This window comes from Eubalaena glacialis, chromosome 4 (assembly GCF_028564815.1).
Source record: "Eubalaena glacialis isolate mEubGla1 chromosome 4, mEubGla1.1.hap2.+ XY, whole genome shotgun sequence".
In the NCBI taxonomy this organism is placed as follows: Eukaryota; Metazoa; Chordata; class Mammalia; order Artiodactyla; family Balaenidae; genus Eubalaena; species Eubalaena glacialis.
In genome coordinates, this window is record NC_083719.1 from 169,677,828 (window position 1) to 169,702,368 (window position 24,541).

Genomic DNA, 24,541 nt, shown 5'->3' on the forward strand with positions numbered 1-24,541 from the left:
TCCGCCCTCCTGACCTAATCAACCTCCCAAAAGCCCCACCTCCCAGGGGCTAGGTTTCAACATATGAATTTTAGGGGCACACATTCAGTCTATAGTAAACCTGTCCAGAAAACCAAAATACCCTCTACATTAACCAGCCCAGGAAGCCAGCCTGCTGCCAGTCAGACTCGTGGGACATCTGGCTGCTATCTCTAGCGACAGTCCAGGACAGTCCACTTCTAGTCAGCTGCTCCAGTTCCCCAGACCCACAACCTCCAACAGGGCACAGATGAAACCTTCTCTTTTTCCACAAGGAAGTTCCCGCACCCCACTGATTGTCTCTGAATTGTTGCCAAGGGATGGTGGCCGTCTCCCTTGCTGCAGAGAGCTGTGAATAAACACCCTCTGCTCGCTCTCATTTGGGTTGTTTCCATTGACTTCCACGTTGGAAAGAGAATAGGGGGTGTTGTGGGGAAGAAGCTGCCTCTGGGAGGATGCATGCTCTGTGCTGTAACCTGGACCATTTGGGTCCATGTGTCCTTCTGAGCAAGTGGCATGTTGTCGCAGCCAGTAGTAGAAGCTCATAAGGGACCAGCAGCCTCCCCGCTGGGCCTCCAACAAGCTGCACAGATGATGCTGGGCCATAGTCCACACTCTCCCTGCCTCAAATTCTCAACAGTGACCCAAGGGTCTCCAGCCCTGTTGCAGGTTTAACAGTCTTTCCAGTTCTTCAAAACTTTGCTTCTGCAGTACCTGCAACCACACCCACACCTGTACACGATATTCTCGGCAAAGACGTGAGTCTGAATCTGATCACCGTTAGTTCTCTACTTTTGCTGCACATTAATGTTGGGGAAATATAATGCACAACAAAATCTGTTCCCAACCCAGAAAACCTCTCCATAAAGAGAGAAGAGGAAAAAAAATGTTTTTTCTTATTGAATGAGCATTCAAGCAGAACATGATGCTGATCACAAGCAATAGCTAAAGGGACTTCAGAGCTGGAAGGGAACCTCATCCTTTTCTATGGCTAAGTGGATACAACCTATTACTTTCATGTCTTCACAGTAATGTTGCTAATTTTCTCCTACAATTATGATCAAAGGTGATTTGAAGTCAGATGGCAAGTTAGGCCCATCTCCTCCCAGGCCTCTGGGAAATGATTACATTTCAGACATGCTCCTGGGTCCTTGAATCATTCCTGATATGTGAGATGGGCCAAGAGGCTTATTTAGCCTGCAGAAAGATTTACACACATTTGAAAAGGACAGAGAAAGAAATGTTTTAAAAATTCTGTGATTCTATTTTCTAAATGGAAAGAAATCGTCAGCCCAGAATCACCTTACATGCAGAGGAGGTTCAGGAACTTCCAGGGAATTCGAATTAGCAACCAGTATTCCCTCATTCAACAAGCTGCCTGGCCCCCACCCCCATTCACTGCCCTGGCACACACAGGGCAGAACCTTGAACCACCAAACTCCATCCTAGAGATGTGAAAGAAACAAGAAACACACCTCAGCCAGCCACGCCTGAGCGGGGAGAGCGGAGCTGCGGGAGCTGCGGGAGACCTGGGGCCTCCTACGGACCAGCGACCCACTTCATCTTCCCCAAAGGGGTGCCTGACCCCTGCTGCCTCTTCCATCCTCACGTCCCTGCCAACACGGGATCCGCCCCCTGCCTCCCCAGTGGTCTTCGCCCCCACCACGGACAAGGCTCCCATCCCCACCTACCTCTTCCTCTCCCCTCTTGGCTACCAAACCCCCTGCCCTGCTCCCTCTCCCTCCCCACCCCCACCTCTGTGCCGGCTCCTTGCGCATCAGGAGGATCCTGCCTCCATCCCCAGGCTGCTGACAACCTCTCGCCAAGGTAAACCTCCCCGCCCCACACCCTGATAACAGGCCCCGCCCCTCGACCCCCGGCTCCTGCTGACGCCACAAAGCCCCACAGCCCTGGCGCCCTTGCATCCCCGCCCACATGGTCTCCATCGCGCAAACGCAGGCTTTCCTGGGCCGCGTTTGCAGGCGTGGCTGGGGGCTCCAGGCGAGGTGCAGCGTGCACCCCTTTCCCCTGTGAGTACCAGCCCCTTGAGGGAGCAGGCAGGTGGTCACCCTGTGGGCGCTGAGGCTCAGGTTGGGACCCCGTGCACCCCCTGCCCTTAGTAGACTGGCCATCCCAGCTTTGAAGGTGGTTGTAACTTGGGAGGAGCCAACTATTTTAGACCTACATTTACAGAGGAACATTCTGGGGTCAAAGGAGGCCCGTCCACCGTCACTGACCCAGAGCCCTTGGATAGCTTCCCCCAAAACCTGAGCCGGAGCTGGAGCCCCAGCCCACCAGACTGCCCTACTCTCACCCAGCTTCTGTTGGGTGGGCAGTAGTTGGGCCTAAGGGCAGCTGAGAGCAGTGGAAGAGACTGACCCCAAAGGCTCTTCACAGAGACAGCTCCAGACAAAGTGAACCAATGTCAGGGACTCGCGAATCTGCGGAATCCAGCCGCCATCGTTTCAGATTGTACAAAAGGGAACCTAGATGGTGCTTGTAATTCAGAAATGATGTTTTCAAATCCAGTCTCTAACTCAGCCCTAACAACTACCCAGTGAAGTGCACAGGGGAAGATTTGGATCTCCACTGGATAAGGTCATGTGTATTCCAACCCCAGAGTGTGTGTGTATGTGTGTTTGTGTGTTCAAGTGTGCACATATGTGTAGATGCCTCTGCATGTGCTTTTGTGTATGTGTGCCCGTGTGTGAACATGTGTGCATACATGTGTACGTGTGTTTGTGTGCAGTATGTGTTTGTGTGCATGTATGTGTGTTTGTGTGCATGTGTGCATGCAGTAGCCCTCCTTTGTCTTTTCTGCACAGCGCCTTGTCAAGGAAAACCAGAGCTGGATGGTATTTAGAGGGGTAAAAACAGATTTTATTCAGGACTATTGAAATAGGAAGAAAGAAATCAGCATAGAACCTGGGATTCTATATAGAACCCCATGTGAAGCTCAGTTCTGAATATAGCATGGGCCAGTGGGGATGTATAGTCAAGGAGTAGGGTGGGGGTAAGTTATGGGAAATTACTAAGAGGACACATCTTAGTAGCGGGGGTGGGGGGGTGTGTCTGGTTAAACCCACCTAGTGGGATTCTTGCTAAACTCAAACAATGCAGAGACAAACATGGAAGCCCAAGGCCTGATTGGAAAGTTCAGGGAGGCTGAGCTAGAGTTTGGTTAAAGAGAGAACCTTCGTCAACCCTGCTCCCTAATGGAAGAGAGAGTGTTGTTCCTCTTAAACTCCCTTTATCCTTTGTTCTGCGGGTGTTCTGTTAAAGAGAAACATGATGCTTGTTAAAACGGTACGCAAGACGTTATTTAAGACTATTGCAATTGCAGAGGGAGATGGGGGGTCATCTCTGATTGAAGCCAAGACAGCTGGGGATCTGTAGCCAAGGAGCAGGGTGATGGGGTTCAGTGATGGAAAATCACTAAGAGGCACCATGAGGAGGGGGCTTCTTGCTAAACTGGCCTAACAGGATTCTTACTCAAGGAGGGTCAAGGACATGTATTCATTAAAGGTGGGAATGAGGAACTAGATCAGATATTACGGTGGGAGTACTGTGAAATTCTCGCTAAAACTGGGTGGGGCCGGCTAAAGACAGGCCTACAGCTCAGGGGAAGCTGACTGGGGTTTGGTGAAGGAGAGGGTCTTTGTCAGCTTCCAGGGAGGCATTTGTGCCTCTTATTGAAGATAAGTCAGGGTACCCTAACAACCCCGTGTTCAGACTCCATCTGCAAAAGGATGCTGAGAGAGTACTATGGAGAGCCCAGACAGAGCTCCAGACAGAGGATGTGGCAGGACACTCCGTTCCTTCCCCAGGAGCCATAGATGCTGTGGAACTCGCCAGAAAATTGCAGGAGGAGGCCACTTGCTCCATCTGTCTCGACTACTTCACAGACCCCGTGATGACCACCTGCGGTCACAATTTCTGCCGAGAGTGCATCTGGCTGACCTGGGAGAAGGCCAAAGGCCAGAAAAGGAGGAGAAAGTGTAAGGGCTCCTTTCCCTGCCCCGAGTGCCGCAAGCTATCCCCCCAGATGAACCTGTGGCCCAACCGTCTGCTGACCAAGGTGGCCGAGATGGCGCGGCAGCACCCCAGCCTACAGAGCAGGGACCTGTGCCAGGTGCACCAGGAGCTGCTCAAACTCTTTTGTGAGGATGACCAGAGTCCCATCTGCGTCATCTGCAGGGAGTCCTAGGAACACCGGCCCCACAGGGTGGTCCCTATTGAGGAGGCTGTGCAGGAATACAAGGTGGGCCTGGGCTGGGGGCCAGGGCAGGGAGGCCCAAGTGTCCCCACACTCCCACGACAAAACAGGCTGGTGGCCAGGCCATCGTGGTGTCACCTCTGATTATGCAGGAGTCCAGACTGACAAAGTCCCCACCTGGGCCTGTCCACATTCCCTGGTCCTTGTGCAGCCATCCGTGTGGGGAGGCCAGGCAACCCTCTGTTAGGCAAGGGGAGGGGAGCCTTTCTCCTCCATCTACCTGAGGCTCTTTGGCTGGGAGCCCATAAATTAGATTGAGCAAAGACAAATCAAAGAGAAAGGCAAACCGTTTACTAACACATGCGTGTGATGCGAGTCACTTGGGAGAAACTGCAGCGACAGTAAAAAAGGGTCAGTTAGAACTGTCAGTTAAGATAGGCTTATCTAGAATCTTAACAAAGAATAATACATTTGGAGAAAAGCAACAAGACAAAGGCAAAGGTTTCAGCCTCCCAAGGGTGGCAGAATATGGGGAACGTGTCTCAGTCTGCTTGGGCTGCTGTAACAGAACACCACAGACTGGGTGGCTTATAAGCAGAAATTTATTGCTCACAGTTGAAGGCTGGAAGTCCAAGATCAGGGCACCAGCACAGTCAGGTGAGAGCCCCTTCCTGGTTCATACATGGCCAACTTCTCACTGTGTCCTCACATGGAAGAAGGGGCGAGGGAGCTCTCTGGGGTCACTTTTATAATGGCACTAATCTCATTCATGTGGGCTCCACCCTCATGACCTCATCACCTCCCAAAGGCCCCACCTCTACCATCACATTGTGGGTTAAGGCTTCAATATATGAATTTGGCGGGGAGGGACACAAACGTTCAGAGCATAGCAGAAAGTAAATATATAGGGGGAAACCAAAGGAAGATAAGGGTTATTAGTGCAGGTCCATCTTAACACCAAGCTTCCATCTTCTTCATGGGCATAAAACATCCCCAGCAAGGTGCTTTTGCTCAGGTAATGGGAGCCCCTGGAAGGCATCTTTCTGCATCTGTTGATTCTCAGTTGCCTCCTGCTCAAAACAGTCCTCATGCCAAAGGGGCAGATTTTGGGGTGGCATATTTCCATCCCCTGCACCCCATTAGGATGGTCTTTGGGGTGGATGCATCTTCAGAGGGCACCATCTAGATGTGGGGCATGCAGAGGGCCCACTGACCCCAAATCCCATGGTTTGGGTGCCCCACAGTTGAAGTTGGAGGAGAACATGGGATACCTGCGAGAGGAAATGATGAAGACCGGGAAGTTGCAAGCCAAGGAGGAACAGACCTTGGCTGAATGGCAGGTAGGTGCTGGGGACCACGGTCAGCAGCTGAGCGGGGTGGGGAAGGCCCAGCCAGGCCCCAGAGCACCCACAGGGTCTCCTGAACCTGTGGAACCCCTTGAGGTGGGAATCACTGTCCAGTGTGGATGTGAACATGGGACCCCAGAAAGGCAATGATTTCCCAGGTCACAGAATTCCTGCCAAACCAGGACTGAGAACAGTGCCCTCAGCACAGACTGGCCATTTCAGAGATGCAGGGAGCAAGGGCACGCGGATGCTTGGAAGTTGCCATTTGGGGCTCAGAGTAAAATTATGCTACAGTGACAGTGCAGGGGGCCTCTGTGTGGCCCCTGGCTTCTATCCCTGCCAGGTTTGCTGGTTTTCTGTGGGTCACTGGGATTCAGATGTGCCATTGTCCCCAGAGCAGCGCTTCCAAGCTGGTGGGTTTGGTTGGTGGGTGGGGTCTGAAAGCAGGCACTTGGGGTGGTGGGGCCCTGAGCAGTACCTCACCTAGGACCCCCACCACTACCACCACAGGAGAAGGTGAAGGAGCGGAGGGAGCGCATCGTGGTTGAGTTTGAGAAGATGGGCCTCCTCCTGATGGAGGAGAAGCAGCGCCTCCTCCAGGCCCTGAAGGAGGAGGAGGAGGAGACAGTGGCAAAGCTGCAGAAGAGCATGGCCTCACTGGACCAGCAGAGTCACTCCTTGAAGATGCTGCTACTGCAGCTGGAGGACAGGAATGAGTGCACACTGCTCCAGATGCTGCAGGTGAGGTGGGCACAACTGTTCACCTGGCTGGGGGTGGGGGGTGGGGGGATGAGCTCTGGCTCAGGTGTGGTTAGGGTGGGCTGACCTGTGGCAACAGATTCAGGCCAACGGGAAAGGCTCTGTCTCAGTCAGCTCAGGCTGCATAACAAATACAACAGACCGGGTGGTTTAAACAACAGACATTTATTGTTCACGTTCCTGGAGGCTGGAAGTCTGAGCTCAAGTGGGCAGAGCTGGTTTCTCCTGAGGCTTCTCTGCTTGGCTTATAGACAGCCATCTTCTCCCTGTGTCCTCACATGGTCATCCATCTGTGTCTGTGCCCTGATAGCTTCTTCTTATAAGGACATCATCAGATTGGATTACAGCCCACCTTAATGACCCGATATTATCTTAATCACATCTTTAAGACCCTATCTCCAAATACAGTCACATGCTGAGGTACTGGGGGTTAGGGCTCCACAACAGATGAATTTGGGGAGGGGCCAATTCAGTCTATGACAGGCTCCAATCCTAGAGACCTGTGTTCATTCCCTTCATAGCCTAGGGATGTGGCCTGAGGGCAGCTGTTGTCCACAGTGATGCAGGGCACAGACACGCTGGCCCAGACAGGCACCCGTGACTTCTCAGGCAAGAGCAAGTCACATGATCACACCTGCCAGCTATGGAAGTGGGGAGAAGGTGCAGCTGGCCTGCCAGGGATAGGCCTGCACACCGAGGCCCTGGAAGGGGCAATTATGTTGGCCAAAAACTGGGTAACTGGCTCATCAAGTGTGCAGTGATGGAATCCATAGCAAAAAAATACATTTCACACTGTGAGCCATTATACACACATTCACAGGAATGTGTTTACACAAGTGAAGCAAATGCCACATGCAGGGTATCTATATCTCCCAGTGTGCCTGGGTCAATCCAGTTTTATGCCTGTTATCCTGGCATCCTGTGGGTTTTGTCCCCAATAAGTGTCCTGGTGTAGACAAGACTATATACTCGCTCTGCCTTTGGGGGAATACTTTTGTCTTCTATCAAAGAGCAAGCTGTTTACAACCCACTAAACTGACTCCTGACCCACTCAAGGCCCAAGGCCCACAGGGTGAAAACACCATTTGGTCTCCCATGCCTCCATGGTCCATCATGAGCAGGACAGCTTCCCTGTGTCCTCATTCATTGTGATGGGTAGCAGGAGGCTTGGGTAAGTCAGATACCTTACTGTGTACAGCCAAAAGACAGGGTTACACTCTGGAAACTGCAAACAGGGCCATGGGAAAACATCATAAAGCCCTTCTAGCCCTACTGGCCAAATGTCGACACAGGGTGTTCAGGAACTCCACAGATCTCTAATGAGACCTTGCCAATCTCTCTTCCTCCTTCCGTGCCTTTTGAAGGATGTGAAGGACCTCCTGGGCAGGTACGTAGCCACCTGCGGTGCAGGAGGTGATGGGTGCAGGGAGGACTGCGAGTGGGGCCAGAGGGGACAGTGAGACCTGTGTCCACTGGAGGAAGAACAGCCTGAGTGTGCAGTACCCAGAGGCCACGCCCACCATGCTGAAGACCGTCTGTAGGGTGCCGGGGCAGATAGAGGTGCTCAAGAGTTTCCAAGGTAAGTAGTGGGGGCCCAGGTGCTCTTGGCAGTGCCCCACCCTGCTCCTAGCCACTCAAGGCAAGGGCCACCAATGGGGGGGGGGTCTCAACCACACTGCCCAATGCCCAAATGGTTCCCCAGCCCCATCTCCTTGGCACCACCAATATCCACAGTTGGGGTATGGGATCATGCAGCAACTGCAGGTTCACAGCTGAACTCAGCCAAAGGGGGGCCTGGGTGGGGGTTAGGATGAATGGGGGATTATTTGGCCCCTGCTAGGGCCTCACCCTCCCCACCCTGACCCTGAAAGGTTCCCCTCTCCCCTCCACCCCGGGCCTGTCTCCAGAGAATGTGGTGCCCAATCCCTCCACGGCATACCCCTACCTCCTCTTATATGAGAGCCACCAGAGGCGCTACCTGAGCACCCCGATGGATGGCACACCCCGTGGCAAGGACAGGTTCCTAGCCTACCCCTGTGCAGTGGGCCAAGAGACCTTCTCCTCAGGGAGGCACTACTGGGAGGTGGGCATGAACCTCACTGGTGATGCACTGTGGGCCCTGGGCGTGTGCAGGGACAACATGAGCCGGAGGGGCAGGGTCCCCAAGTGCCCAGAAAATGGGTTCTGGGTGGTGCAGCTATGCAAGGGAAAGAGGTATGTACCTGCCACATCTGCCCTGACCCCCGTCACGCTGACTGAGCCCCCCAGCCACATGGGCATCTTCCTGGATTTCGAGGCCGGAGAGGTGTCCTTCTACAATGTGAACAATGGGTCCCACCTGCATACCTACTCCCAGCCCGCCTTCTCTGGCCCCCTGCAACCCTTCTTCTGCCTTGGGGCCCCCAAATTGGGCCAGATGGTCATCTCTACAGTGACCCTATGGGTGAAGTGATAGCGGTGCAAGGAGGGGGAACCTGGGCAGCCCTGGTTTCTCCAGAAGGTGATGTGGTCCAGCTCAGCAAGGCCCACCTGCCCAGCTTATCTCGCATGAGGCATTTGAGAGCCATCGGCTGTGCAGGGTGGTTTCACAAAGCGGAAATATAATCATGATTAAAGCAGTTAAACATTAAGAGGCTATATTTACAGATGCTTCATAGAGAAGAAAACTTCCATAGTGGTTCAGTTTCTAAAAACATATGTACCAGGCACAGTGTGCTGCAGTGTTCTTTAGCCACGTCCCTCAATCTCCACTTGAGATGTTGCCATTCATTTGCTCCTCCATGGTTCAGGTTTTTATATGTAGAGCCAAGGCCTCAAGTATCTACCTTCTTTGTCCTCCACAAATTCCATATTTGGGTCCTTCACAGGGGGAAAATGAAAAAGTGAAGAGATTTTTCAAGCTGAAATCCTAAAAGCCTCAGAGCTCCCCACCTCCATCCCTTCTACCCAGGGAAGTTGCAGGGCCAAAATTCAAAGACTGAGGATCAGAAAGGATCCTTTCGTTTCACTCCCTCTCCACCGCCCACCCCACCACCTCCCCCTGAGCCCCGCCGTTGCAGACGCATTAACAGCCAGGTAACAGTTGCCAGAAACCTAGAATTCTGGTCAATGTACTCGTACCCCAACAAGGCCAAGGTCCCTGCGGGCCAAGCCCCTCACCCAATAAGTTCTGACCGTTACCAGCCCGGGGACGCGCGAAGACACCCAGGAGCGCACGGGGAACGATTTGGGGCCCACGACACAGCCTCAGCTTCCCCTTGTCCTCGCGGTCTCTGCGCTTCGCGGAGAGCCCAGTGACCGTGCGGGGCACCCCGCTGGCCCCGGCCCCTGCACCCCACCTTTCCCCAGGCCCGACCGAGAGGCCAGGCGGTGCAACACCGCAACAGCCCAGAGGCACCAGCGCAGGCGGCGGCGGCAACGCAAGGTCCCCGGGTGAGCAGCCTCCAATTCTGTGCGGCCCGCGGGCCGCGTGACAGGCCACGGCCAATCCGGAGCTAAAGTGGGTTGTTCCAAAGGGAAAAAAAAAAAAAACCCAGCTGCTTCCTGCTTCCGCCGCCACTTCGACTCCTCTTCCTGCCCGCGTACGGTATTCCTAGGCCCTACGTTCCCGGAGCGTCTGCAGTCCCGGAGCAGTATATTCCGCATCACAGGAGTCGCGCAGCTTTGGACCCCGGAGCCCCTGCGCTCCGAAGCTCCCCGAGTCCCCCGGTGCCCTGCACCTCGCGTCCCCGGAGACCCCGCGTCCTTGCGCCCTCCCCATAGTCCCGGCAGCGGCCGGCCACCGCCCGACCCGGCGGACCACACTGCCCTCCTCCGTTCCACCGGTGCCATGGCCGCCCCGGACCTGTCCACCAACCTCCAAGAGGAGGCCACCTGCGCCATCTGCCTCGACTACTTTACGGATCCGGTGATGACCGACTGCGGCCACAACTTCTGCCGCGAGTGCATCCGGCGCTGCTGGGGCCAGCCCGAGGGCCCGTACGCGTGCCCCGAGTGCCGCGAGCTGTCCCCGCAGAGGAACCTGCGACCCAACCGACCGCTCGCCAAGATGGCCGAGATGGCGAGGCGCCTGCACCCTCCGTCTCCCGTCCCACAGGGCGTGTGCGCCGCGCACCGCGAGCCACTGGCCGCCTTCTGCGGCGACGAGCTGCGCCTGCTGTGCGCGGCCTGCGAGCGCTCGGGGGAGCACTGGGGGCACCGAGTGCGTCCACTGCAGGACGCGGCCGACGATCTCAAGGTGTGGGCAGGTCCAGGCGGAGCACGGCCTAGCAGGGGGTCGCTGCGGGTTGGGGGGGCGTGGCTTGGGCCTGGGGGGTTGGGGGATTGGGGGCCCCAGCCTGGCCCAGGTTGTGGGCTCGGGTCCCAGCCTGGTCCGGGTCTCGGGGGTGTGTAGGGGGGTGCAGCCTGTCCCAAACCGGCACCCTAGAGGGACTGGGGCACCGCCCACCAGTGAGGCGCTGGCCTGGGGACCAGGTCGTGGGGAGGGGGCGTGCTTTCTGAAGTCTAGGTCCCACAGAACCGGTGGGAGGGCTGTCTGGGGCGGGGACTGGGCAGGTTTGACTGACCGTTGGCAAGGATGGAGCCGGGAGAGGAGAAAGTGGGAAGGAAACCTCAGAGGTGGCTGGTCCCAGGTGGACGTGCACGGATGAGGACTCTGAGCCCTCAGAGGGTTGTGGGCAGGGCAGGGCAGGCCAGGGCCGTGGGGCCGACGCCAGTGCTGAAGTTCTGGTGAGAAGAGATGGGAAGGCAGCCAGGAAGCCGCTGCAGAGCCCCAGGCAGGGATCAATGCGGGGACAGAGCCATTGCCCTGGGAGGCGGACGCCAGGGCCCACCAGGCTTTCCCAGTAGGATACTCTGCCAGCTGACAAGCCAGGGCTCAGCCCTGCTTTGAGCCCAGGCTGAGATGCCTTGTTTCTCTGTTCTGGAAATGCATTTCCTTAAAATCCAAACGAACACCAGCACTCCCCTCTCTGCTAAGAGCCTCAGGGCAAACACTTACCTGGCTCACCTGGCCAGCTGCCCACTACATTCCTGCAGGTGGGTTTGCTTATGAAACCCAAGGTATTAGGTACATGGGTGGCATCTTTCAAACTTTTTGACTGTGGTTTGCATTTTGCTTTATGGCCAGTAGTGTCTCTCTGCTGAGGTGCATCAAGTACATGCTTTAGTCAACGTTAGAATCAGTACTCTGTCACTATCATAGAGCAAGCCTCTGGGACAACAGAATAAACCTATACCTGATCCACATCACTGGGCTTGTCCTGACACAATTCTTGTGGTTTTCTTCTCACTTTGAGGTATAACATGCATACAGGAACACACCCTCCTTACATCAGTCTAGCAGATTTGCCCTTCTGTCACTGAGTACCCCAATCAGGGTGTGGAAAGTGACCAAAAGAGCAGAGAATGACCAGCAGCTCTCCCAGCTGACCTGATAAAGTCTCATGTGGTAGCACTTAATCCTGTCTATCATAGGGGAGGAAAAGCCTTCTCCTCTACTGTGTCATGTTCTGTAACTGGATACAGAAGGATCTGATACAAATGTATCTGGGCTGGATACAAGTGTGCCCATCCTGTGGCTCGTTCCAGTTGGAAGAAAGAAGGTGGTGATGCAGTGGGAAGTTGGGTTGTGGGAAGGTTGCCCTGAGATTAGGGAAGGGTGGGAACAACAGAAGAAAGGATATTCAGGCAAGAGGAAGTAGCTGGTTAGGGCAGTGGTGGCAATTAAAGTGACAAAAGAGATCAACAGGTGAAGGGACATATATTTTTAATAGTCTTTTAAATTGTACATGGCACAAGGGTTTCACAGAAAAGTGAAAAACTCAAGTGGTTAGACTCGGGCTTATAGTCTATTTTAACAAAGGATGATAAATTGTGGAAAAGCAACTAGACAAGCAACTAGAAAGGGGATTTGGGCTTCTAGGGCCAATAAATTGTGGGAAAGGAACAAGGAAGTATATTGAGGGGAACTAATGGAACATCAGGGTTATTTGAGTAAGGTTTGTTTAGATAGACTCATCTCAGTGTCAACAACTTCTCTCTGGGTGATGAGTGTTTCTCTTCCTGGTACCGGGTAGGAATCTTTCTCATGGAAAACTTATGCCCTGCATTTCAGCAGAAGGGAGGAGAGCAGAGAGCTCTTCCTGCATCTGCTGTTTCTCAGTCACCTCAGCTCTAAATAATCTTGATGCCTTAGTGGCATGTGTTGGGATGACATGACCCTTCACTGTATTGGTGCTTACTTTGTCTTAATGCTGGAGAAGATGCCCCAGCAAACTGCTCTTACCTGCCATCAGTGGGCTGTGGCTGGTATTTGCACAGCCTGGGAGTGCTGGCTCTATAAAGCGCAACCTCCCAGGGCCCTGGTGCATCTAGAACATGGATGGAGAGAATAGTGGAATCCCCACCAGCGCTGCTGTCACTCTTGTGATGGTCCTTCAGATCCTTCTGCATCTCGGGCCTCCTGGCTTTCCCAGGTGCCAAGTGTGTCGTAAACAGGGTTGAAGTGTGAGTTGAAGTAAATGTTAGGCATAGGCCTGAAATCAGGACCAAGGAGCCGGATACAAATGTGCCCATCCTGTGGCTCGTTCCAGTTGGAAGAAAGAAGGTGGTGATGCAGTGGGAAGTTGGGTTGTAGGAAGGTTGCCCTGAGATTAAGGAGGGGTGGGAACAACAGAAGAAAGGATATTCAGGCAAGGGGAGGTAGCTGGTTAGGGCAGTGGTGGGAGGGCCACTCCGGTTAGAGGGCATCTCCTGGCAAATTTGAGTTTGCTCCACCTGTCATGTCCCAGGCCCAGTTTTCCACGACTAGTCCCTGCCAGCCGAGTTCAGGCTTAGCTGGGGTTGGGCAGGTGGGAGCAGGTATAAGGCCCAGCCTGGAGGCCTGGCCTGGCCGGGGTCACTCTGGGCTCACCTCCCTGTAGGGCAAGCTGGAGAAATCCCTGGAGCATCTGCGGAAGCAAATGGAGGATGCACTGCTGTTCCAGGCCCAGGCGGAGGAGACCTGCTCCTTGTGGCAGGCAGGTGGCCAGGCACCCAATGTGGGTGGGGGCAGGGGGCATGAGGGCCCCCACCGCAGGACGCCACTGTTCACATTCAGCCTCATGCTCCTGGGCAGCACCCCTGCTCCAGACCCCATGTATAACCCACCTCAGGGTGGGTTTGGGGGTTGGGAGTGGGGGTCAGGGAGGACCAGGCATGGGGGGCCCTGGGAGTATTGGTTTGCGGATCAGGGAGGGATGGGTATGAGGGCCCCAGTGGTGGGTTTGGGGTCAGGAAGGGATGGCTGTGGGGGACCCCGGATTGGGGGTTAGGGTGGCGCCAGGCCCTAGGCCCTCAGCTGTCCTCCCTGACCCCCACAGAAGATGGTGGAGACCCAGCGGCAGAACGTGCTGACGGAGTTTGAGAGGCTGCGCCGCCTGCTTGTGGAGGAGGAGCAGCGGCTGCTGCAGAGGCTGGAGGAGGAAGAGCTGGAGGTGCTGCCCCCCTTGCGGGAGAGTGCGGCCCGGCTCGGACAGCAGAGCGCCCAGCTGGCCGAGCTCATCACTGAGCTGGAGGGGCGCTGCCAGCTACCAGCACTGGGGCTGCTGCAGGTGAGCTGGCACCCATTCCTGGGGGTGGGCATGTGGGGGGTCTCAAGGGAAGGCCAGGCATGGGAATGGAGAGCAGGAAAGTGGAGGAAGCATTGTGCCAAGCAGGCTGACTGACTGGTGCTTGCCTGGACCTCTCAGGTCCTCACCGGCTGGTCTCCTTCCTGTGAAACACAGGGAGTGGACACCACTGCTGAACTGCACGAACGCTTATCTGGGAGCCCTAATGGGGACGGGCCAGTGGGTCACCACCCAGCTCTCTGAAGGTTTGGGCCCACTGGGCTGAGAGAAAAAGCCAACAGGTCTCCCATAGGGATTCCCGCATGGGCCCAGTGCTACCCCTGAGAATCTGCTCAGCTCCTGGCCCCTGCAATTTGTGCCCGCAGGTGGGAGCAAGGACACTGCATGTGCAGCCCAGGGGGCTTCCTGTGGGAGGTGACCCTCCTTGGAGCCTCAGAGCTGAGTGGACTTTCAGGGACCAGTAAGAGGCTCCCAGTTGCCATCCTGGGGCTAAAATTTAGTTCTTTGGCCTTTGCTGAGCCATCAGGTGATCTTAAGCCTGGGAAGCAGGAAGAATCCCAGACAAGTGTGTGGCGGGGGTTGAGGGAAGTCAGTGGAAGTGGGCTATGGTCAGTAAAGTGGTGGGAGGGCTAGGCAGGCAGCTAGGAGGTGAGAGGGGGCAGCCCTCAAGGATGAGTGAATGTTGCTGGAGAAGCTGCAGGAAGCAGAGGTTCTAGAAGGAGGATGGGTTGGCCCAGGAAGTGAGATAAGAACCACAGGTTTATGTGAAATGCAGTTTGGGGTCTCAGCTGAGATGTCCCAGTGTGGGAGTGGTCTCAGCTGGCCTGGCTGCATTTCATGCCCTTCACCTGGGGGATGGGTGCTGACGCAGTGTGTGTCTCTCCCACAGGATATCAGGGACACCCTGTGCAGGTAGGCGCTTCGGACTCTTCCCAGGGAAGGTGGGCAGGGTTCAAGGTGGGCCCACTGCAGGGGTGACACCGCCACTGCCCTTCCAGAGTCCAGGACGTGAAGCTACAGCCTCCTGAGGTGGTGCCCATGGAGATGAGGACGGTGTGCAGGGTCCCAGGGCTGGTGGAGGCCTTGCGGAGGTTCCGAGGTGAGTGTTGTGCAGAGGCCGGGGGGATCCCACACGCTGTCTCCAGTCCAGAGGAAGTGCCAGTCCTGAGCTTTTGCTGGTGGGCTGGGGTCTGTGGTAGGAACAACACGCAGGCTCCCAGTTCATGGATGAGAAACTAGGAGGGATCAGGGCCACTGGGCAGAAGATAGCAGCTAAGGGAAGGCCAGGTCCAAGCTTTTCACTGATGCACTTAGGAAAAATAGAGGTGGGACCGCCCTCCTAGGGTCATTCAGGTGCCAGAGCACCCGTTTGGACCCCAGGCTTGTGCAGTCTGGGATGAAAGCTGCCCTAGAACACACACACACTTCTCTCTGGGGACTAAAAGAATGGACACGGAAAGCACTCAGGGTTTCCTTCTGTGCTCTAAAGGGGCATGAATCACAAGGAAGCGTGGACTGCTTTCTAGAATGTTCCAAGATACAACTAGAAGTGGTTAGGGAATCTTTTCGAGTGAGAAGGGGCGTGGTCAGTTTATGGGCAGTCACAGACTGCAAGGTTGTATGGGTCTGGGGCAGACAGCTTCGAGGGTTGACCACTGTTCTGTCTGCAGGGGACATGACCCTGGATCCTGACACCGCCAACCCTGAGCTGGTACTGTCAGAGGACAGGAGGAGCGTGCGGCGGGGGGACCTGCGGCAGGCCCTGCCCGACAGCCCTGAGCGGTTCGACCCCGGGCCTTGTGTACTGGGCCGGGAGCCCTTGACCTCGGGCCGCCACTACTGGGAGGTGGAGGTCGGGGAGCGGGCCAGCTGGGCCCTGGGCGTCTGCAGAGAGAACGCCAACCGCAAGGAGAAGGGCGAGCTGTTTGCTGGTAACGGGTTCTGGATCCTGGTGTTCCTGGGGAGCTACTACAACTCCTCCGAGCGGGCTTTTGCCCCTCTCCGAGACCCACCCCGGCGCGTGGGCATCTTTCTGGACTACGAGGCTGGACATCTGTCCTTCTACAGTGCCAACGATGGGTCGCTCTTGTATACCTTTCCTGAGACGCCCTTCTCGGGGACCCTGCGGGCCCTCTTCTCACCTCTGTCCAGCAGCCCAACCCCTATGACCATCTGCAGGCCGAAAGGTGGGCCTGGGGACATGCTGGCTCCCCAGTGAGCAGGCCTCTCACAGCCCCTTGTCCTGCCTTCCGAGTCTTCGAGACACTTGAAAAACCTGAGAAGAGGGTGCTTGTCCTCTGAGCTATGGAAAACACTCGTAATGCCACTCGGATATGTGTAGCAAACTGAACTCTGTCACTGCCACTCCCAGGAAGCCATGTGTGAGTGTGTGCGGGCTGGGCTGTCCTCCCTCAGGGGACTCTCCAAGGTCATCAGGTGCTGAGACCCCATTCACCAGTGCATCACACACAGTCCTTCGCAGAGCCCTGAGCCTAGGGCCCTGGTAGCTCTGGTTCCAGGAGCCTCACCAGCCGGCCCCACCCAGCCTCAGTCTGGGGTGAGACACCAGGGCCTGCAGAACTCTCAGGCTGCAGTCTGGGCACCTCCCCAAACCCTGGGGCCACACCTCGAGAAAGCTGCTGTCTTGTGAGACTGCCGGCCAAGAGGTGGCTCCAGGCCCACCAGCCTGTCTTGGGCTCTGGTCCAAACTGGTGGGGGGTGGGTGTGGATGTAGTTGCCTCAGATTAACTGGGGTGCAGCAGAGTCCTCAGGTGACAGGTGATGTGGGAAAGGCCACAGGGAGGGAACTGGGAGCAAGTCACTGAATAAAGTGGTTGATTAACTAGGACACACAGATGCCCTCAAATCCCCCCGAACGTGGCCCACTCAGGGCTTCTGGAAAAAGCTCCTTCCCTGGTTCCCAGTGCAGAGGTTCAGTTCTGGGAGGTCTGAGGGCCTGGAGGTGAGTGTGAGGCTCAGAAATGACACCTCACTGTTTCCATCTGAGCGGCACTGAGAACAGCAAGCTGGCGTTGCCCTCTCAAATGCCTCTTCAGTGGCCCGTGGGGTGGTCCCTGAACTCAGAACCCAGAGTCTCGCTCCTGCCTGGGGGAGGGGGTGAGGCCACAGAGAGCCCTGGCTTACAAAGTCCAGGGTTCGTTTTTGCTTTAAGTTTTGACGCTTCTTCACCCTTCTCAAGAAGGTGTGATGCAGCGTCTCTGCACCCCTAGATTTTTATTAATTGTAAGGACCATTCTCACAGTAAATAAACTAACAGTTGTCTGTAGTCCCCTTATCTTTAAGGTTGGGGGGTGGGGAAATCCTCCAGAGGGCCCACCCTCTGGGAGGGGATACAGAAACAAGATGCTCACTGGTAAAGTCGGGGATGCAGCTGCTGCCCACACAAGCACAGCAACTCCCAGGTATGGTCTCCATGTTCTTTGGCTCAACACGTGTGTTCATTTCATGCAGGTACTGTGGGCATTTTTTTCCTTTTTTTCAGATAACCTGATAAACATTTCCCATGTTCCACTGTGTTCAATAGCCAGTACTTTTTCATTGACTTGATTATTTACTCATTCTCCCATTCTTGGGCTTTTTTGTTATTGTTACTATGTATACACCACTTTTGAATATCTTGAACAACAGATCCTTCAAATTATGTACACAGCGGGAAGTATTTTCTCAATTGAGTCAGGGGTCTGGCCATGTCTTTGGCTGGGGAATTATTTTCATATGATTTCCCAAGGAACGGGGCCCACTGCTTCACTTCCTGTTGAGAATCTGAGCGTAGTATTTGGTTGCTGCCTGTAGCAAGATTTGGACTTTAAGGTTTGGGACTTCCACAATGGCCACTGGAAACGTAGCCTGTGGGACAGCCTCGTGGGTTTAATAAATGAGCACACAACTGCCCCGAGGACACCAAGACGCCTCTGGCTGTGGCTTTAGAACAAAGCTGGACACAAATGTAAGGGAGGAAAAATCATATTCCCTCAACCCTTCTGAGTTCTTGGCTGAGACCCCGTAATAAAGCTAAACAAGAGAAAAACAAAGACGTTTACTGACACGTATACCTCAGGTATGCATAGGAGAAACCCCAGGAAAATGAGTAACAGAGCAGCAGCTTAGATCTCTGGCTTAGATGGCATCTTCAACAAAGAACAATGTTTATGGAGAAATGACAGGGAAAGCAGTTTTAGGCTTCCAAGGTCGTAAAACGAGCAGGTAAACTAATGGTACCTAATGCTAGTTAGTAAGGTTTGTTATACGTAGATCCTACCCCACCGCCACCACCCCCCCCCCACCCCAGCCCCATGCCATCTCCAAACTGATAAGATTAGAATTGTCTCCAAATCTTTCCTGTGGAGAGGGGACAGGACTACCTCTGTAAATGTGTGTCCTGCTTTTAGATAGATGGGGAAAGGCAGGGAGCTTGTATTTGCTTCTCAACCACCTCCGGCTCAAAATAATTGTTACCAAACCAAACTTGGGTCTGCTCGACCATGCGTAGTAAATCCAATCCACTAACACCGGTTGTGGTGAAGGAAAATGCAGCATTTATTGTAAAGGCGCCAATACAAGGAGGACACGTGGCTCTAAAACCCCGAACTCCCCCTGAAGGGTTTCAGCAAGGCATTTTTAAAGGCCAGGTGAGGGAGGGGGGAATCTCAGGGTATGTGATCAGCTCCTGCACAATTCTCTGATTGGTTGATGGTGAGGTAACAGGGTGGTTAACATTATCAACCTTAGGCTCCAGTAGGTCTGGGGGCTCATGATCATCAAGTAGTTAATTTCTTCCATTTGATGGTGGTTTTAGCATTTGTAAAACAACTCAGGAAATGTGCATCAGATATCAGAGGATATGGGGGAAGGGTCTATGCCAGGAAAGCCTCGGAGGTTCCTGCTTGGTTACATAACCTATATGCCAAATGAGGTGTTTTGGGGTGACGTGCTGCTACCGTCCGCCAGTCGAGAGAAAAAAAAATGAGCTTCAGTGATACCTGTTGGCAAACAGACTGATTTTCAGCTTTACAAATGTTACTCCTGCTGACTTCTGCATCCCCAGGGTACCACCCAGTGTTCTAGGTTCAGAGAGACCACAATGAACATGCAAGCTCCTGCACATGCCCTGATATCTTTGTGAGTGTCGGGTAACAATCTATGACATATCTATCCTACAGTGGGTGAGCCCCTACACTGGTAGTAGATGATCTCCTACACTGGCACTGGGGGAGCTCTTGCGTTGGCAGGCAGTGCTGGCAGCTGGTGACCCCTATGCTAGCAACAGATGATTTATGCTAGCAGTTGATCTCCTACACTAGCAGCAGCTGAGCTCATACGCTATCAGTTGGTGAACTCCTACTTGGGTAGTTGATAAGTTTTCCGGAGGAAAATAAAGCTGGATGGATGTAAAGTAAGCCAGGGCAGTGCAGGATGTGGTCAGCCATTCCTGGGGCTTCCAAAACAACCATAAGTATTGCCTACCAAGTTTTTAAATGCCCAGAACCTCTCCCCCTAGGTGACTCAGCCAGCAGACCAACGGGGAGACAGGAAAGAAGCTGTGAAGATAAAAATCTTTCTGGGTTGATCAGTGCTTAAAAAGCAATTACTCAGGATGGCATGACGGAGACCTCAGAAGGAGGAGGGAGTGGCTACTACAATACTTAAGGCATTAGTAAGTGTGGTCAAAAGAATGTTTGAAAATTAAAAACAGCAGTCCTGGGGCTATGTCCGTGGTCAGTCTCTGTCAGTCTCTTTTGCTTCCCCATCTCCTGGGCATGTAATGTATCCACAAGATTGGGTTAAAAGACAAACGGTCCTTTTTCACTTGTTTCCTCCACATTAACTCATCTAATAGCAAGTCTGTGTGGTAACATCCCATTTCACACCTGAGACAACAGGAGAGGAGGGCTAAGTCTTCTGGAACAGAACTGGGATTTTAAATAACTTTACTGACTAATTTTCATACCCCCAACCTCACTGGTTTGTAAATGTCCAATTCAGTGATTTTCATTAACTTCCTGGTCGAGCAATGTGCACTGTGCACCCCGTCACTCTTGGCGCACATTGGAATCATTCCCAGAGTGGAGCCTGGCCGGCGACCTGCAGGGTGAGACTTTGCGCCCTGCACCCCTGTCTTCAGCCGCGCATGCCCTGCCGCAGCAGTGACCCCAGTATCCGAAAGTCCTGAGAGCTACATCCCAGCTGGTGGTTCTGAGGGTATATAAAAAGATATACAGCATTGCTAATCATCAGAGAAATGCAAATCAAAACCACAATGAGGAATCCTCTCACACCTGTTAGAATAACTATCATAGAAAGACAAGAGATAACAAGTGCTAGGTGAGGGTGTGAAGAAAAGGGAACCCATGTGTACTGTTGGTGGGGTTATAAATTAGTGCAGCTAGTATGGAAGCCAGTATAGAGGTTCTTCAAAATATTAAAAATAGAACTGCCATGTCATCCAGAAATTCCACTTCTGAGAATATATCCTAAGGAAATGAAATGAAAACACTGTGTTGGAGAGAGATTTGTATCCCCATGTTCATAACAGCCTTATTTACAATAGCCAAGACATGGAGACCGCATAAGTGTCTGTCGATGGATGAATGGATAAAGAAGTGGTGTATATATTTACAAAGGTCTGTCCCTGTCTTCATCCACATTCTGCCTGAGTGGTGATGGATGCTGTATATCTCAGTTGCTACTGAATTCAAGGAAGTGTACCACAACCCTTGCCTCTCCACTGGCTGCAATTGTTTCTTTTTATCAACAGGACCCACTTGGGGGATCCCATGCCAGTTGCAAGTAACTGGGTTCCCAGGGGTGAAAGGGAGGAGGTGCAAACCTGGAGAAGTGTCTGGGTGCTTAAGTGGGACCCTTCATCCTGGCACCTGACCTGCCGGGGAGTGCCCAGCTGGGCTTGCTTCTTTTGGCCTCTGCCTACCCACCCAACCCCCCTCCCTGACTCCTTCCATTGGGGGAGGTCTGCCATTCTCCCCTTTTTGACTCAAATCCCTACACTACCAGGAGGGGGAGAATGCCAAGCTATCCACCTGGGGCCAGGAATGGCCCCTGCCATGGTCATCTCAAGCACCTGACCAGCATCTGCCCAAAAGTCAAATTCCAGCCTGATGGTTGCTTTCTGTAAAGCCTCCTGCAAGTTACAACAAGTCTGGACATGAGTTTGCTCATCTACAACATGGCTGTTGTTACTGACTGAATTGTGACCCCTCAAATTCATATGTCGGAGTTCCAACCCCCAGGACCTCAGAGTGTGACTCTATTTGGAGACAGGGTCTTTAAAGAGGTGATTAAGTTTAAATAAGGTCATTGGGGTGGACCTTGATCTTATACGACTGATGTCTTTATAAGAAGAGGAGATTAGGACACAAAAATGTTGACCATACGAAGACATAGAGAGAAGATGGTCATCTACAGGCCAAGGAGAGAGGCCTCAGGAAAAGCCAGCCCTGCCTACACCTTGACCTTAGACTTCTAGTCTCCAGGACTGTGAGAGAATAAATGTCTGTTGTTTAAACTGCCCAGTCTGTGGTATTTGTTATGCAGCCTGAGCTGACTGACACAGCAGTCATGATAGTTCTTACCTGAGAGCAGAGTAGGTGGGTTGAACATGTGAGTATGATATACAAAACTGGCAATGGCAGTCTTGTGTTTGCCATTACCATCCCTCCACTATTAATTGTTTCAAACATTTATCAGAGGCCTGATGACCAGCACCTTGCCTGCTCTGACTGCCTCATGCTCACAGCTGACCCAGAAGATGTGAGTCTTCATTTTCATGCATGCTTTATGCATGGAGAAACTGAGGCATAAGGAGACTGCCTGAGTTGCCCAAGCTCAAGAGCAAGAAGCTGGAGAATCCCAGGTCTGATTTGAAGCTTTCTCTATTCCTCCCTTCCAGTGAGCTGGCTCCTCCACCGAGCCTCAGTACACATACTCACCTCCTTTCATATGTTATGTGGGCTTTCACTACTGTTGTCACCATTTTATTGAGGTGTGACTGACTACAGTAAACTGCACATTTGAAATGCACTTTTTGACAACATACATATATACCTGTGAAACTGTCACCACAATTAAGATACTGAAGGTATTTACCATTCTCAAGTTTCTTCTTGCCCCTTCATCATCCCTCCCTTTAGACCCCCTACGATGTGTGTGTTTTCCAACACCACCAAGCAATTAACTAATTCCTACACTATCTACTTGGAAGTAGCATCAGACCTCACAGGTTAAGGGTTCAATCCTACAAGACTGCCCCCCAACTTCAGGTGCCAATTGCAAGTCCAGGTTGTCACCCGTGCTTCTCACCAGTGGGCTGTAGATCAGAAGTTCCCATGACCTACTCCTTGGATTTGATTAATTTACTAGAGTGGCTCACAGAACTCAGAGAAACATTTTGCTTAGCAGATTATTAGTTTATTGTTAAAGGATGTAACTCAGGAACAGCCAGATGGAAGAGATGCATAGGGCGTGGTTTGTGGGAAGAGGCATGGAGCTCCCATGCCCTCTCTAGGCCTGCCACTCTCCCCCAATCTCCACATTTTCACTGACCTCTTCAAACCCAGTACTTTTGGGTTTTTATGGAGGCTTTATTACATAGGTATGGTTGATTAAGTCACAGGCCTTTGGTGATTGAGTCACCCTCCAGTCTCCCTCTGGAAATCAGGGGGTGGGACTGAGAGTTCCAACCATCTAATCATGGGTTGATTCCTCTGGCAACCAGCCCCCATCCTTAGGGGTTTTCCAAAAGTCACCTCATTAACATAAACTCAAGTGTGGTGTTGACAGGGACTTGTTGTGAGCAACAAAATACACCTTTATGGCCCTCATAACGACAATTCCAAGGATTTCAGGAGCTCTGTGTAAGGAATGCGGTTGAAGACTAAATATATATTTATTATAAACTACAATGTCACCCCCCAACTCCAGGCCTCCAAGAAACCACTGATCTGCTTTTTTTTTCCATATTGATTAGTTTGCATTTTCTAGAGTTCTTTATAAATAGAATCCTTCAGTGTATAAAAGTTTTAGTCCGCTTTCTTTCTCTCAGCATGATTTTTCCAAGATTCATCCATATTGCTGCATCTATCAGAAGCTTAATCCCTTTTACTGCTAGTGTGGATACCAAGATTTGTTTATCCATTCACCTGTGGATGGATATTTGGGTTGTTTCCAAGTGTTTGGCTATTACAAAGAAAGCTGCTAAGAATGTTTGTGAGTCTTTCTGTAGACCTATGTTTTCCTTTCTCTAGATGAATGCCAAGGTGCAGAATGCCTGGGCCTTCTGTTAGGCATATGTTTAACTTTTAAAGAAACTATCAGTGTCTTCAAAAGTGGTTGAAACATTTTACATTCTGACCTGCAGTGTATGAGTGTTCTGGTATCTTCACATCTTGCCACCACTGGTAGGGCCTGTCTTCTACATTTTAGGCATTTTAATAGTTGTGGCATGTTGCTGCACTGTGGTTTTAATTTCCACTTCCCGAATAACTAACCATGAGCCTCTTTTTGTGTGCTTATTTGCCTCTGTATCTCATCCTTGGATAGTGTCTCTTCAAATCTTGTTAATTTAAAAAATGTGTTTGTTTGTTTCCTTACTGAGTTTTGAGAGTTCTTCTATGTTTTCTTCTAGGAGTTTTATAGTTTTAGGTTTTATATTATTTTTATCATCTGTTTTGAGTTAAATTTTGTGTATGACATGAATTATAGATTCAAAGTAAGTTTGGGGGGATATATTTTATCAAATTATTCCAGTACCATTTCCTGGAAGGACTATCCTTTCTCCTTTGTTAAAGATCAGTTGAATATATATATATATATATATATATATATATATATAGCTCTATGTCTAGACTCTATTTTGTTCCATTAATTAAGTTTATCTTTTTATCAACACCACACTGTCTTTTTTTTTCTTAATAAGAATTTCTTTTATGTAAGTATGGCTACAAACTGGATTTATCTCCCCAGTATGGGTCATTACCAATGTCGTAAGTGTTTCCAGAAAAGATTTCTGCCATTATTACCAAGTTTTTATTAGCAATTGAAATGTGGGAAATGTGACAACAGATTTTCTGCTAATACCACACTGTCTTGATTACTACAGCTTTATAATAAATCTTGAAGTTAGGTGAATTTAGACCTTCTTTTCTAAGTTGTTTTGGATATCATAAGTCCTTTGCATTTCCAAATAAGCTTGTCAATTTCCAGAAAAAAATCTTCCTGGAGTTTGGATTGGGATTGCATTGAAATTATAAATCAATTTGGGGAGAAGTTTCCTGATCCATGAATAAGACGTATCTCTTTATCTATTTAGGTTCTCTTTAATTTCTCTCAGCAATGTTAGTTAGTTTTCAGTGTCCAGGTCTTACACATCTTTTTATCCCTACTGTATTTAACATCTTTTATGCTATTGTAAGTGATATAGTTTTTTTTTATTGTATTTTCCCTTTTATTTTCTTTTTAAGAATAGGATCATACTGTTTAGTACTCTTCTTTTTTCCCCCTTGAATATCTTTTTAAAAAATTGTCTTAGTGTCACATAACATACATAAAGTGCATATAAA

The 24,541-nt window shown here is 51.8% G+C and overlaps 2 protein-coding genes and 1 long non-coding RNA gene across 3 annotated transcripts; 2 read left to right on the forward strand and 1 right to left on the reverse strand.

Moving 5' to 3' along the window:
* The first annotated feature begins 1,074 nt into the window (after window positions 1-1,074).
* On the forward strand, window positions 1,075-8,791 carry TRIM17 (tripartite motif containing 17). Its single transcript, XM_061189017.1, is given in 8 exon segments — window positions 1,075-1,084; window positions 1,666-1,845; window positions 3,717-4,279; window positions 5,479-5,574; window positions 6,091-6,321; window positions 7,704-7,726; window positions 7,818-7,918; window positions 8,247-8,791. Coding segments are annotated over 8 exon segments (1,749 nt in total).
* A 167-nt stretch (window positions 8,792-8,958) lies between these two features.
* LOC133091150 (uncharacterized) lies at window positions 8,959-9,812 on the reverse strand. The gene is made up of 2 exons (XR_009700861.1): window positions 9,514-9,812; window positions 8,959-9,198 (listed from the first exon to the last, which is right to left on the reverse strand). It is a non-coding gene; the product is annotated as an uncharacterized LOC133091150 (long non-coding RNA).
* Window positions 9,813-9,925: 113 nt separating this feature from the next.
* TRIM11 (tripartite motif containing 11) lies at window positions 9,926-17,529 on the forward strand. Its single transcript, XM_061190108.1, has 6 exons — window positions 9,926-10,576; window positions 13,263-13,358; window positions 13,701-13,931; window positions 14,839-14,861; window positions 14,948-15,048; window positions 15,620-17,529. The coding sequence occupies exons 1-6, from the start codon at window positions 10,169-10,171 to the stop codon at window positions 16,165-16,167; spliced, it is 1,407 nt and encodes a 468-aa protein (XP_061046091.1). The 5' UTR covers window positions 9,926-10,168; the 3' UTR covers window positions 16,168-17,529.
* The last annotated feature ends 7,012 nt before the right edge of the window (window positions 17,530-24,541 follow it).

Bases quoted from the DNA above. Each gene is read 5' to 3' on its own strand.
- TRIM11 (XM_061190108.1), top strand. From the start codon at position 10,169: ATGGCCGCCCCGGACCTGTCCACCAACCTCCAAGAGGAGGCCACCTGC. The intron at 14,862-14,947 runs GTAGGCGCTTCG...CTGCCCTTCCAG, and splicing joins ATCAGGGACACCCTGTGCAG to AGTCCAGGACGTGAAGCTAC. The intron at 15,049-15,619 runs GTGAGTGTTGTG...TTCTGTCTGCAG, and splicing joins GGCCTTGCGGAGGTTCCGAG to GGGACATGACCCTGGATCCT.